This window comes from Rhinolophus ferrumequinum, chromosome 16, assembly GCF_004115265.2.
Source record: "Rhinolophus ferrumequinum isolate MPI-CBG mRhiFer1 chromosome 16, mRhiFer1_v1.p, whole genome shotgun sequence".
NCBI classification, from domain to species: domain Eukaryota; kingdom Metazoa; phylum Chordata; class Mammalia; order Chiroptera; family Rhinolophidae; genus Rhinolophus; species Rhinolophus ferrumequinum.
The window spans coordinates 42177179-42190846 of NC_046299.1; the positions used below are offsets into that span (position 1 = coordinate 42177179).

Sequence of the window (13668 nt, forward strand, 5' to 3'; positions counted from 1 at the left end):
TAATTCTTTATATTACTCATTTGTTAAAATAAGACTTTGAGTATGTTAGGTCAGATGAAAATAGATTTAAAAACAGAATGTATCCTAGAGAACCATTTGCACTTGTGCCATAAAATAAGACAAAATGTTTTTTAATCTATACGTACATCAAATCATTATGTTGTACACCTTAAACTAATACAATGTTATATGTCAATTATATCTCAATAAAACGGGGAAGGGGAGACAAAATGTTCATTGAATTATTGCTTTTGATAGTGAAAATTTAAAGCTGAAAAAGACAAAATAGATTATTAAAAGTCACTTTGTTTTCTTCTTGCTTTTAAGTGCTAATTACGTATTTGGCTCATGTTGTGTTTCTATTGCATAGCACTGCTCTAAAAGATTTTCAAAACTGTATATATGCCTTTACCCAATTTTAAGTGGGCATCTAAATTTTTTTATAGTAAGTTGGGATGACTTTTTTGTTAATAGGAGGTAGAAAATGTTAAACATGATATAGAATAAAATAAGATGGTGATTGACTATAATTAAAATAAACATTTTATGTGATTTGATAAAATCTTAAGTTTTAAAATCTCTATTTGTTAAAGTATAACAGTTCTGAAAGAATCATGTAAAATTTTTAACCTTTGGTTTTTACCCAATTTATTAAAAAAAAAAAATTGGGTAGCCTTGTAGAGCATTCTATCTATATTTAAAGGGCTCGGTATCATTAACCTTTATTGCTCTGGCTTTTCCGAATTCAGAGAATCCTAACACAGGCCAAAGTATCTGTTTCTACTGCCAAGCTTCTCCCCTAACAGAAATATGTGGAAGAACGGAAAGATCAAAAACTTATGGCTTAAGGTGACTTGATATAATCAGTAAAGGAGGCTTCTCCAAAACCAGTATTTTGATTTGTCTCTTTAGTGGTCATAATAAAAGTGGGGCGGGTGCTGCGTAAAGAAGGCTATTAGCTGTATTGAATGCAGGCTCATTGTCCAGCAGATGAATTGAGCAGTGACTAATACAGTTGTTGAGGATCTGTCTCATTCCTATGGAGGTTTCCCCAGGAAAGTCTTCTTGTACCCTCTGGGTAAGGGTTCACCAGTTTGAAGACCGCTGATTTAAGATGAGCCACTGATAGAAGATAGAGGCCTTCACCCTCTTTTCCTTGGTAAGCTGCTCCAGAAGCCCTATGATGAGATGAAAGAAAACAATACAATCTGTACAACTCTTGTCACCTTAGGATGTGAGGTCCCAGAGGTCAGTGCAGTTGTTTGGAGATGGCTCAGCACTTTGAGGATGGTCCACAAAGTCCTCAAATGGTGAGGTTATTAAAAAAAAAAGTCACAAAAATGAGATGATTGACTAAACTCATAACCCTTCGCCTTTGCTTCTTAGGAAGAGCTATATTGGTCTAGAGCCTCGGATGAACTAATGATATGACTTCTCTTCCTCTTTAATGGAAGGTTCAGATACTTATGGCAGCACTGTCTTTTGGCAATTACATTTGTCAGTGCTCCTTCAAAGGTCTAGGGGGGGCTAACAAGAAATTAGGACATTAATTCTGTGCCCTCGGAAGTTTATATTCCAGTTGCTGGTTGAAGCACCACCTCTTTTCCTCCAAAGAAACAATTAAGGGTTAAGGGTGCCTCCACACAGAAAATATAACCCTTGCCAGATGTTCCCCTCTTTTTTATTGTGTAAAATATATATAACATAACATTTACCATTTCAATTACTTTTGAGTGTACAATTCAATGGCATTAAGTACATTCACAGTACTTGTATTGTGTAACCATCACTAGTCTCTATTTCCAAAACATTTTCATTATCCTGAACAGAAGCTCTGTACTCGTTAAGCAATAACTCCCTATTCCTTGTCCAGACCTCCCTGCCTACCCCACCTCCCAGTTCCTGACAGCCTCTGTTTTACTCTGTAAGAATTTGCCTGTTCTAGATGCTGCATATAAATAGAATCATACAATATTTGTCCTTTTGTGGCTAGCTTATGTCACTTAGCATAATGTTCTCAAGGCCTGTATTCATGTGGTAGCATGTATCAGAACTTCATTCTTTCTTATGGCTGAATCATATTCCATTGTTATCTATGTACTACCGTTTGTTTATCTGTTCTTCTATTGATGGGCACTTGGGTTGTTCTACTTTGGTGCTCTTATGAATAATGTTGCTATCAACATTCGTGTACTAGTATCTTGTTTTAAATTATTTTGGGTATATACCTAGGAGTGAAATTATTGAGTCTTATGGTAATTCTACGTGTCACTTTTTAAGGAACGTCCAGACTGTTTTCCACCGTGGCTGCACCATTTTACATTCTCACCAGCAATGCTCGAGGGTTCCAATTTTTCCCATTCTTACCAACACTTGAGTTGTTTTTGCTTTTGTTTTTAAATAATAGCCATCCTAGTGTGTATGAAGTAGTATCTAATTGTAGTCCTTTGTGCATTTTAAAATTAGATTGTCTTTTTGTTGTTTTAGGAGCTCTTTATATATTCTAGACGTTAATACCTTATCAGATATATGGTTTGCAAATATTCTTTCCCATTCTGTTGGTTGTCTTTTCACTTTCTTGATAGTATCAATTGATGCACAAAACTTTGTACTTTTGATGAAGTCCAGTTGATCTATTTTTTTGTTATTCTGCCTATGCTTTTGATGTCATGCTTAAGAAACCATTGTGAAATCCAAGGTCATGAAGATTTCCCCTTATGTTTTATAATTCTAGCTCTTAAATTTGAGTTTTTGATCCATTTTGAGTTCATTTTATATATGTTCTGGGGTCAGAGTCCAACTTTATTTTTTTACCTATGGATATCTAGTTTTCCCCACACCATTTGTTGCAAAGACTGCTCTTTCCCCACTGGGTGGTCTTGCTAGCCTTGTTGAAAATCAATTGACCACCTATTTGAAAGTTTATTTCTGGATTCTCTATTCTATTCAATCACATTTTATCCTTATGCATCTTTGTATTGAGTTTTAAAATAGGAAAATGTGAGTCCTCCAACTTTGTTCTTTTTCAAGATTGCTTTGACTATTTGAGATCTCTTGAAATTCCATCTAAACTGGCCAGATTTTCCTGTCTTTTAAAAAATTGCAGTCAAAATGCAGGCAAACCAAGGAGAAACTAAGAATCGCACATAGTCTCGAAGCCTAGAGGCACCCAGTGTTACAATTTTTAAACATTAAACAAGACCAAATGGGAAACCACATTCTCTAGGATGGCTTTCAAAAAGACAAATAGCAAGTGTTGGAGAGGATGTGAAGAGATCAGAATCCTCATACTCAGTTGGAGAGACTGTAAAATGGCACAACCACTTTGGAAAACAGCAGGTAGTTCCTCAAAAGGGTAATTCAAACATGGAATTACCATGTGACCCAACAATTCCTTTTCTAGTTATATACAGGAGAGAAATGAAAACACATGTCCACACAAAAATTTTTACACAAATGTTGATAGCAGTATGATTCATAATAGCCAAAAAGTAGAAACAACCCAAACGTTTCATCACCTGACGAAATGGATAAATAATATGTGGTATATCCATACAATGAAATATTATTCAGCAATAAATAGAAATGAAATACTGATATACTACAATATAATGAAAACATTATGCTAAGTAAAAGAAGCCAGTAACAAAGGACTACATATTGTATGATTTCATTTATATTAAATGTTCAGCATAGGAAAATCTACAGAGACAGAAAGTAGATTCGTAGTTCCCTAGGACTGGTGAGGGTCAGGAAATGTGGGAGCAGGAAGGTTCAGGGTTTCTTTTTGGGATAATGAAAATGATCTAAATTTAAATGTAGTGATGGATGCACAACTCTGAATGTATTAAAAGCTTGTACACTTTAAATGGATGCATTGTCTGGTATGTGAATTATATCTCGATAATGCTATTAAACAAAAGACCGGGCTGAATATATTATTTCATACCGTCCCCCCACCTTTTTTTTCACTTAATACAACAGAAGAATCTTCACATGACCAGAAATGTTATTTAATTTTATTATTTTTAATGGCCACACCATTTTAATGAAAGCAAATGTACCATTCATTTTGTGTGTGTGTGTGTGTGTGTGTGTGTGTGTGTGTCATTCCTACACTGTTTGCTGTTTAATTCTCCAAACACATTTTTGTTTGTTTGTTTGTTTGTTTTTCCTGATATAAACCATGTTGGAAATGATGCGATTTATCCTGATCAGTGTTGACTACTTTTGAAATAATCATGGCCATGAAAATAGTGGTTAGTCATTTTCTTAAGGAACACAATTGAATCCTACATGCTGAGAGACTGATGTGTGGAAATTAATCATTTAGCTATTGATCTGTCCAGTATCACATCTTAAATAGATTTATTCATGAATTTGGAGGTTCAGGAGGATCTCTCCAATGTAAAAGGTTTATACAGCTGCTTCAGTAATGGGATTGTGATTCTTGTAATGACGGCAGGCATAATGTACAACTTAAAAAAATTAAAAGCCATGTAGATATTCTAAGGTGAAAGATGGCAGAAGTTATTATGATTAAGGCTAGTTGTGCTCATGATGGTCAAGTTTCCTTCTCTGATAGCAACTTTGGTTCATGATAACCCTATGGGCTGATTGCAGTAGCTCCTTGTAAACCAAGAAAAGGTTGAGTTTAATTAACTTCAAATCCAACATAATAGCCTTACCTGGGTCACTAGTAAATAGATCAATACATAAGTTAATCTCTGAGAAAACTTCTGGTGCAGTTTTACAGTAGAAGAAATTTTTGTCTAAGCCCTGAGTCCCTGATGTTCTCATAGGTTCTTTAAATTTTCTTCTTCAGATACTGAAACTCATTTATACTAAAAGCAGGGCTGACTGTCACCTAACAGTTAACCTTGTGCAGAATAGGCAAGTTAAGGTAGGTCAGGCTCCTTAGAATCACACCCCAAATGTGGGCACCACTTTACCTACGGGTCAGCCTGGCCATGTGGTCTCACTAGGAGACATACTTGTTGTGTAATCCCTGTCTTGTGTGACATTTAAATTTGGCTGAGATGAGCCATATGGAAATAAAACGCACAATTCACAAGATGAAATCTAGAGTGGCTTAGAATTCAGTGACCATTTGGGAGAACCTTGGAGGTGGAGCTGGCTTGCTTCCCAGTGGGATCATTTGTTACTCACAGTGATGGATGGCCGTGTTTGCTTGTAGTTTAGCTTCCTGTTGTTTTCTTTTTTGAGTGAGGAAGCAACAGAATGGGCAAAGCTGATGTTAACGTATTAATACATATTTTTATATTTATGTGTCCATCTATTTGAAGTGGCTTGCTTTTGGAAACAGCTGGTTAAAACCCTGGGTTTTGCATTTGAAATATTCTTTGTTCTGTTTGCAACCATGCGCTGATCTATTTTCCCACATTTTCTTTTTTATAAGTTCTCCAGTGATGTTTTTGTTGCCTATCCTGGGAAGATCTGTCTTTCCATTTATCAAAACAAATGGCAAGCTGGGGACCATTTAAAGTAGTTTTTTTAGTTAATAAAGCCAATCTTCTTGTTCTGTTATGTTAAAAGTACATTATCTTTTTATTGCCAGTTCTGTATGGCTAGGTCTGTTTTCCGTCTTAGCCATCTTAGGCTGCCCCACTTGCTTACTGTGTTGAGAATTACAAAATCATTAAGGGTGGGGCAGCACCAGCTGACTTACAGTAGAAACCATTTCTCAAAATAACCACAACAGTGCAATACTGATGTGTAATTTACGTCACAGTATGTTTTTATGAAATCGTTTGTGGCATTTTCATTTCTATTCCGGATGGAATCTTGTTCTCTTTCCCTTTTAATCAGGCATTTAATTTATTTTTATTATTAATATTTTCCACTCCTTGTCTTGGCATGCCTCCAATTTAACAGCTTTGATGAGGGAAAAAAAAAACAACAACCGATCTTCCCCTACCCCAACTCTTCAACATCAGTTTAACTGCAAATGTGTTTTCCCCTTTGATGTGTACTAACTTTGGGTACTAAGTTCACTGCCTTAAGGGAGAATCAGAAATATGGTGTGACACATTACACATTTACACAGAGTTGTAGTCAGGAATTGATGAAGTTGATATGCAACTTTGGAATTTTAAATACTTTCAACAAATTCAAGCTATTTAGTCATATGCACTGCTGCATTTTCCTTTTACAAATGTCTTTCTGTATAATGTCCTGTAATTAGAACAGGAAATCATTGAGTAACTGTAAGCTGAATAAGAGCACTTAGACTGAAAGGAAAATTACCTTCCGAGAAATTATATTCGTTTTTTTTTTCTTTTTTTTCTTTTTTTTTTTTTTCTTTCCCTGCGTGTTACAATGTTGGTAATGATAGTAACAGCTGTAGCTACTCTTATCTGTAGAATTTTCATACTTAGGTTTTCTGGAATAAAAAAAATATTCATTTTCAGTACTAATCAAAAATGAATGGACGGAAAATAGGAAATGCCTAATTATGACAAATATTCAGTGTCACAACAGAGCAACAATTAAATGGAAACTTCAATATCATTGTCAATAGCAGTAAGAATTGGAATAGTGCCAGGTATATAAAGTTGATGCTTTGCCTTTGGTTGGTTGCTAGGAGCACAGTGAAAAGTATAAAGCTTTGAGAAAAGAATGTCTAACGTAATAAAGTAACAGAAAGAAGCATAAATCATTGTAAGAGCCTCTCATATTGGTATTATTTTACTTAAATTGTCTCAAAACTAGACATCAAGATTTATAACATGAACAAATTCATATTTGCTGGGGAAAAAAGGAGCACTATATGTTGTCTTGGAAGAACTTGGGACTTTGTATCTCAAGCATAGCCTTCGTACATATTTGGAATCTTTTAAGTGAAAATCTTTAAATGTTTGTTTCTACTGGCATCCAAATGCATTTGCCCTAATACGATTAAGAGAACTAAAGGGCAAAATACTTGGCAGGTTTTTCAGTTGAGGTAATTAGGTGCAGGAAGGAACATGCATACTTTTTCCACCAGGCTCTATAAAATCCTGGTGTGAAGGGCTTTTTTTTAGATTTCTTTTTTTTTTTTTTTAGCTTACTGATGTTAAAAGTAGATTATAGTGGTTTTCAGTAAGCATAATAGTGTGATGTTTCTGAAACAAGCCTTGCCTCCTCCCCCCAGAATGAAAAGGAAAGCTACATTTCTAAATTGTTGTATAAGAGATAAAAGCAAATTTCTCCTCCGGAATTTATGTTTTCAGCCTTCTGTGCATTTGGCCACCATTATCTATTTTTTAAAAAATAGCATTATGGATATTTGAAAGTCAATGCTCCATTAATTCATTGTGTTTGCTATTTCATGCATCTCTCTTTGTACAAAGACAACTTGAGCAACGTGCTATTCAGAATGAATGCCTGCTCTTACCCTCTCCCCACACCCCTTCCCCACCCCCAGCCCAACTCTGAGGATTAAAGCAATGGTATACAGTTACTGTTTGAAAAGCTTGGGTGGAGACTCACATTATAATTACAGTTTCTCTGTGGAATTCTGTTTTGGACTTTGAAAATATATAAATAAGTGAAAAATTGACATTGCGAGAGGTTAACAAAACGTGTAATTATGATATAAGCGCAGGATTAGAGTAATTTTGGTTGAGCATTACAAGCAGTGTACTTTAGGTATTAACTTTTAATAGGCAAAGTTCTTTTCATTGGAGTTGAAATGAGGTTTAGTAATTTTGGGTCTCTTATTCCCTTTGAATATTTCATTTTAAAATAGGCATATTCACTTTTTTTTTCTGGTGGAAGGGGAGTTGAGAAATGAGATGACATTTTAATATCATCTCGTAATTATGGTTTTAAGTTTCAGTCTTTGGTACCAGCAATTTATTGCTGATCATTTTCTGTTGACAGAAATCAAGTAATGTATACATAACCTAACCAACTACAACTGACGAGAGTGCGTTAGAGGAAGATTCCTTAGGGTAATACTTTGATTTCTCTTCCTATGTGGATGTGGTTCAAAGAAAATCTTTGTTCCAAGAACACTTTGTTTGTCTTTTGCTAAACAAATGTGCAATTTACCCATTCTTTATTCATTCTTAGATTTATCTGCTAGACTCATGAATCAGAGAGGGGAAAAGGTCCTACACAACATTTATGGGCAGCCCTGTTTCATGGATCACTTTGCATAGGAGTGTTTATGTGTATCTGAAATGCATAGGAGGAAAGAAGTAGATGAGAAATTGAAATAACAATTCCTGAAAGTGTTGTTTGGCTTTGTTTCTTAGTGTACTAAGGCAAAATAAATTATGGCAGCTGTTGAACAATTTAATATTTTTGTAGCTGTATATCAGGAGGAAATTAATTTAATGCAAAGACTTAGGAGGGAGTTGTAGGATCATAGAATTTTAGATCTGGAAAGCCCTCCCAAACTTATAATTTTATGCTAGCATACATATCTTTCATAGTAAGGCGACCACACTTCATCTTGAGAAAAAGAAAGTGTTTCTCCAGTTAAATAAATATGTCTGCCTAAAGGAAGAGACTCAGGGTGTCTTCACTCAGGGAAACTTTCACCTAGATGAATTGTTGGTTCTTCCAGATCTCACCTTTACTCTGGAAGTTCTCTTCACTCTCACCGAGAATGCTTTGTTCACCTTCACAGGAGTCCCGAGGGTCTCCTAGGCTTTTTCTGATTTTTGTAAATATTAAAGGCACCTCCTCTGGGGACATCTAATTGTAAGGTTGGAAATTTGCCTCTGGTTCAAAATTCTGGTTCAAATAGGTGGTTCTGTTCATAAGCAACAAAGTTATCACCCTTATGTTTGGCATCACTAAGCATTGCCACATCAGACCAGGTCCCAACTGTGCCTCTGGCCTCTTCGTGTGGAAAGAAGTTCATGGGGAACAGGCGTTCTAGGCTTGCACAACTGGGAGTTGGCTTTATTTCTTATCACATGGATAGAAAATGGAAAGTTGATATGCATGAAAGCTGTGTCAATAATGTTAAATAGTTACAATGGAAATTGCAGTATTCCAAAACAATAACAAACTAACTTAGACATTGAGTAGAATTCTGGTTTATAACCGACTGAATTCCTCAGTATTGGATGAAACAGAAATCTCATATTTTACTTGATCAGAGGTCACCCATCCTCACCCCTAATATTATAAATAAGTTAAACCTCTAATAATAATAATGTTGTTATTATTATTATTTGTGCGCATCAAACTTCGAGTGAAAAGGTGGATTTATCACTTGTCACTTGGGTGTCTGAACCTCAGGTTTCCAATCTCTGAATTGGGGCATATTAACAAATAGTAATGCTACCAATCAGGTTGCTGTGAGGAACAAAAAGATACGTTACGCGAAAGAACTTTGTCAAGTTTCGTGTTTTATTAGTAGTATTTGCTCAGCTTTCTAAAGAGGAAAGGAGTCCCTCAGTCACTCCTGTTTTTGGTTGGGGGCTTTGTTTCATTTGCTGTCTTCTGTGATACCTGCAACAGTCCTGGGAAAGTGGTAAAGAAACTGGCCTTGTATTCTGTTTCAGGTACAATGGTGATTTAGGTAGGAGCGTATACCTAAAAACTGATTTTATATAATTCATATATAATTGCCTGAGAGAGGGAGAGAGAGAGAGATCAAAATGAAAACTAAATAAATTACTGTAAGTCTGTGCAAAAAGCTAAACTCAGAATGAGAGTTTCCTGGGCCCCAACCTTAGAGATTCTGAGTCAGTGGTTCCTAATGGGCCCCCAGAGTGTGCCTTTCTACAGGCAGCCTATGTGAATCCGATGTGGGCAGTCGAGGGGCACTCTTAGGGATAGCGTCTCCAGAGTGAACGGATATCGTAGGATGTGTTTCCATGACTTGGGATCAGAGGGAACTTGTTGTTTTTTGTTTTTTGCCAACACGAAGAAGAGAAGGATTCATGGCATGGCTAGTGTTTTTAGGAACTGCATGAAGAAAGACGGATAAAGTTTCCAAGCTAGGATGAGGTGGAGAGAAAAGACAAAAAAGAAAGAGGCCATTTCTACGCACAGAACATAGCCAGGCAGCTGATACCATCCAAAACAGAGAATTAAGAAGATGTTAGAGATGGTGTCATCATGAAAAATGGTCAGAGAAAAACAGGAGAAGGAAGGGATAGGGAGGAAGTAAAGTGGTCCCAAGAGTCCAGGTGACATCTTCTGCTGTAAAACTAACTCTGCGAAGGACCCATTCTCTCTCGCTCATTCAACCTGAAAAGCATAACTTCCTCTATTTCATTTCAAGAACACTTGGCGAAACCAGGACAGCTTTTGCCCCATCACAAAAAGCCAGTAGCACATCCAAGATAGAATTTTGGAATCAACAAGTATTTGCACAGTATTTGCTATGTACAGGAGATGGTATTTCGTGCTGAGTGTGCTAAAATAAGTCCTGGGGGTTCATGGTTATACCCCTTTCTCTCACCTTGGACAATCTTGGGCAATTGTTAGTCATCTTGGGCAAACAGAGTGTAATAATACAATTGACACATTGGAGTCTGCTTCTGTGTATTTAGGTACTCTGGAGTTCTAATGATGTTCAGTGAATGTTTCCACTAAAACTTTTTGTGCTTTAACTCTATAGAAAGCATAGATTTGAACCCAAAGTGTCAACTAGTATCTTGGTTCACTGTAAAAATCTCACATTGGCATGTCTTGGGACATACATCAGCCTCTCAAAATTTCATTTGGGGACTTGCCTTCAATGTAAACATGTTTCCTTTTAATTAAGTGTGCCAGCTGACAAAGTGGCCACCCACAAACCAGGCAGGCGTCTAAGAAATGTAAACTGTTAAAAGATGTCATCTTGAAAGCAGCTAAACATCTCCATTCTCGAAGAAGCCTCCAGCCTGAGGAACTCAGTGAACATAATTAGAAATGCATCTGGGTATTGGCCTCCTATCTGAAAAGGTCACATGCACACCTTCCATGGTACTGGTTGTGTTCATCATTATGTTCTGTCCTCACTCACTCGTCTCCCACTGGTTACCAGATGGTCACGATAATGTTGGTATCCTTAACAACTGTCTTATGCAATTCCCTGCAGCATGGTAAGAGCTCAAAATATGGAGTGTTTCCCCCTTTGGAGAAGCAAGTGACATATCTGGGAATTGCTTACAAACGCCCCGAAGGTGTGGTTATAGAGAGTGATGGCAAAGTTGGTAATGGAGCCTAAGTTCAGCTTGCCATCATGCAGGTAGCAGGCTCCCAAAGGTGAGCATTTGCGATTTTTCAAGCTTAAGATGAAGGAAGGATTCATCCATGCAGAATCTGGTTTTCGTAAACAGGCACTTCATATAGTGAGGTGTAAAACGGCATTACGATCGTTGTGAGAGGGAGTCGCACTGAAGTTGCTGAAGTGTTCTCCTGAGTTAAGTTGGTTCCTGGAGCTCTTTCACAAGGTTGCTTGGGAGTCCTCTCAGCATGGTTCTCCAGGATGTGCCAAGGTGCCAGATAGATTTGAGGAACATTAGAAGATAGGGGGCATGGGATGGGTGGAGGTGGCCCAGAGAAGGTGGCCATATCAATCAAGTTGGGATAGATTGTGCTGCAAAAACAGTAACCCCAAAGCACAGTCTCACTTAAAACAAGAAAGGTTTCTTTCTGCTTATGTTATATGTCCATTTAGGATCAACCAGGGACTCTGCTCCATGTTATCCTCACTCTAAGACCCAAACTGGCAGAGATGCCACTATCTGAAACATTACAGATATCCAGAGCGAGGGGAAGGAGAGACTGCAGTGGTCAAACAGTGGCTCTTAAAGTAGCCACTCACTTCTGTCATATTTCATTGACCAAAACAAGTCACCCAGCCACTAGACTGCAGTGGGCTGGGAAGCACAGTCTTTCCACGGGACCATAAAATGAACCAGAAGTATTTGTTAAACAACCACCAGAGCAAAGGATGATGCTCTTTAGGCCCAGGGATATCTGTCGGGGTCCAGATGACCTTTTCAGAGACCCCAAGCACTGAAAGATTATGTAATAATCAAAAAGGGGGGGGGCTCACACAGACACCAGAAATAAGCATAAAAAAGTTCAGCAAAATTCTGATTTTTCCTCAGATGATGACTTTAATGCTAAAATATCTACCAGATTCTTTCAAAACAGTTTTTTTTTTCTTCAGTTTTCCTGCTTGCTGGCAATCCAAACATTGCTTAGTCTGACTATAGGGTCCTCCCTCTCTTTCTTCTCTCCACTTTTTCTTTTCTCTCCAGGTAGCCTGAGGCTTTTTTGTGAAGCTGGACTGGTGAGGTGGGGCTGGGAGGATGCGTGCATTTGCCAGACTGTGACGAAGATGAACTGGTGGAAGAGTCTGGTTGAAGACTGTATTTTTACTACAAAACCAGAAGGGATTCTTGAACCGGTGCCATGGCCATGACAGTTCTTTGTTGGAGGGAAGAGGGTAATGAAAGTGTTTTTTTATTTGTCTAGGTGAGGATGAGGAAGAAACGAACGTGATCGTTCTCAGCTACCCTCAGTACTGCCGGTACCGCTCCATGCTGAAACGCATCCAGGATAAGCCGTCTTCCATTCTAACAGACCAGTTTGCATTAGCCCTGGGTGGCATCGCAGTGGTCAGCAAGAACCCTCAGATCTTGTACTGTCGGGACACCTTTGACCACCCAACTCTCATAGAAAATGAGAGTATATGCGATGAATTTGGTGAGTCTCTCTTTTTTTTTTTTTTTTCACCTATATGAAACTTGTGCGTGCGTATCTACTTGTTTTCAGTTCTTGTGAAGAGCAGTGATGGGGAACAGGGCTTATTTTCACAAGCCTAATGTGCCACCCCACCCCTCCCATCCTCCAAATTATTGCGGCATAAGGCGTCACTGCCTCCTTGGCAGCCTCTGTTTACCAGGGTAAAAGATTATTATTTAGAGTTTGTTGTTCAATATAGAGTCTGAGGTTGCTTGGTCAACCTTAAAATTGGACTTTAGGGCAGGAAGCTCTCATGCTAGTTCTTTCTTAAAAGGCTTTGGCTGTTCAGATACGGATTTTTTTTATTTAACTGATGACTCATTTTTCAGTGTTATAAGGAACTGTGAAAATGCATTAATTTTTGTAACCATTTCAGTATTATAAGGTGAATAGATGATAGACGGATTGATAGATAGATCCGCATACCCATATTGTTTCATATATATGTATGTATACATATACATTCATCTTTGGTGGTCACAGTGTACTATATATAGATATCTATAGATAGATGGATATAGATGTGGGTATCTATCTTTATACACATACATGGATATCTATATCTTGATATCTACATATGTAGATATATATCTCTATCTTTATACACTGTGCCCACCAAAGATGGATATATACACACATATCTTTATCTGTACCTCTGCCTAGCTGATCGATCATGTGTCTCTATAGACAGAAGGGAAGGAGGAGAAGATATAGCATCAGTTTAGGAGACCTTGCATGATGCAGTGAGTGATTGGAGGCAAGCCAAGATCACAGTTCTCACATCCTCATTTTCTCATCTGGTCTTTGAAGAGATTGGATCATATCAGTGATTCTCAACAGGCTGCGCAGGGATATCGAATACCCTGGCGGCGCTTTATCATAATACACATGTTCCCTGGCCATTCCTATACTTATGGAGGCCTGAACAATCCCTACCTTCACCCTCCCCCGTCTCTGGGA

The 13668-nt window shown here is 37.6% G+C and overlaps 1 protein-coding gene across 1 annotated transcript in view; it reads left to right on the forward strand.

Annotated features, from left to right (window-relative positions):
• Positions 1-13668, forward strand: part of ARID5B (AT-rich interaction domain 5B) — a 172088-nt gene that overhangs the window by 70330 nt on the left and 88090 nt on the right. Inside the window, exon 4 of the mRNA XM_033130068.1 lies at positions 12439-12669. Coding sequence (XP_032985959.1) covers positions 12439-12669 — 231 coding nt within the window. The remainder of the gene's footprint in view (positions 1-12438; positions 12670-13668) is intronic.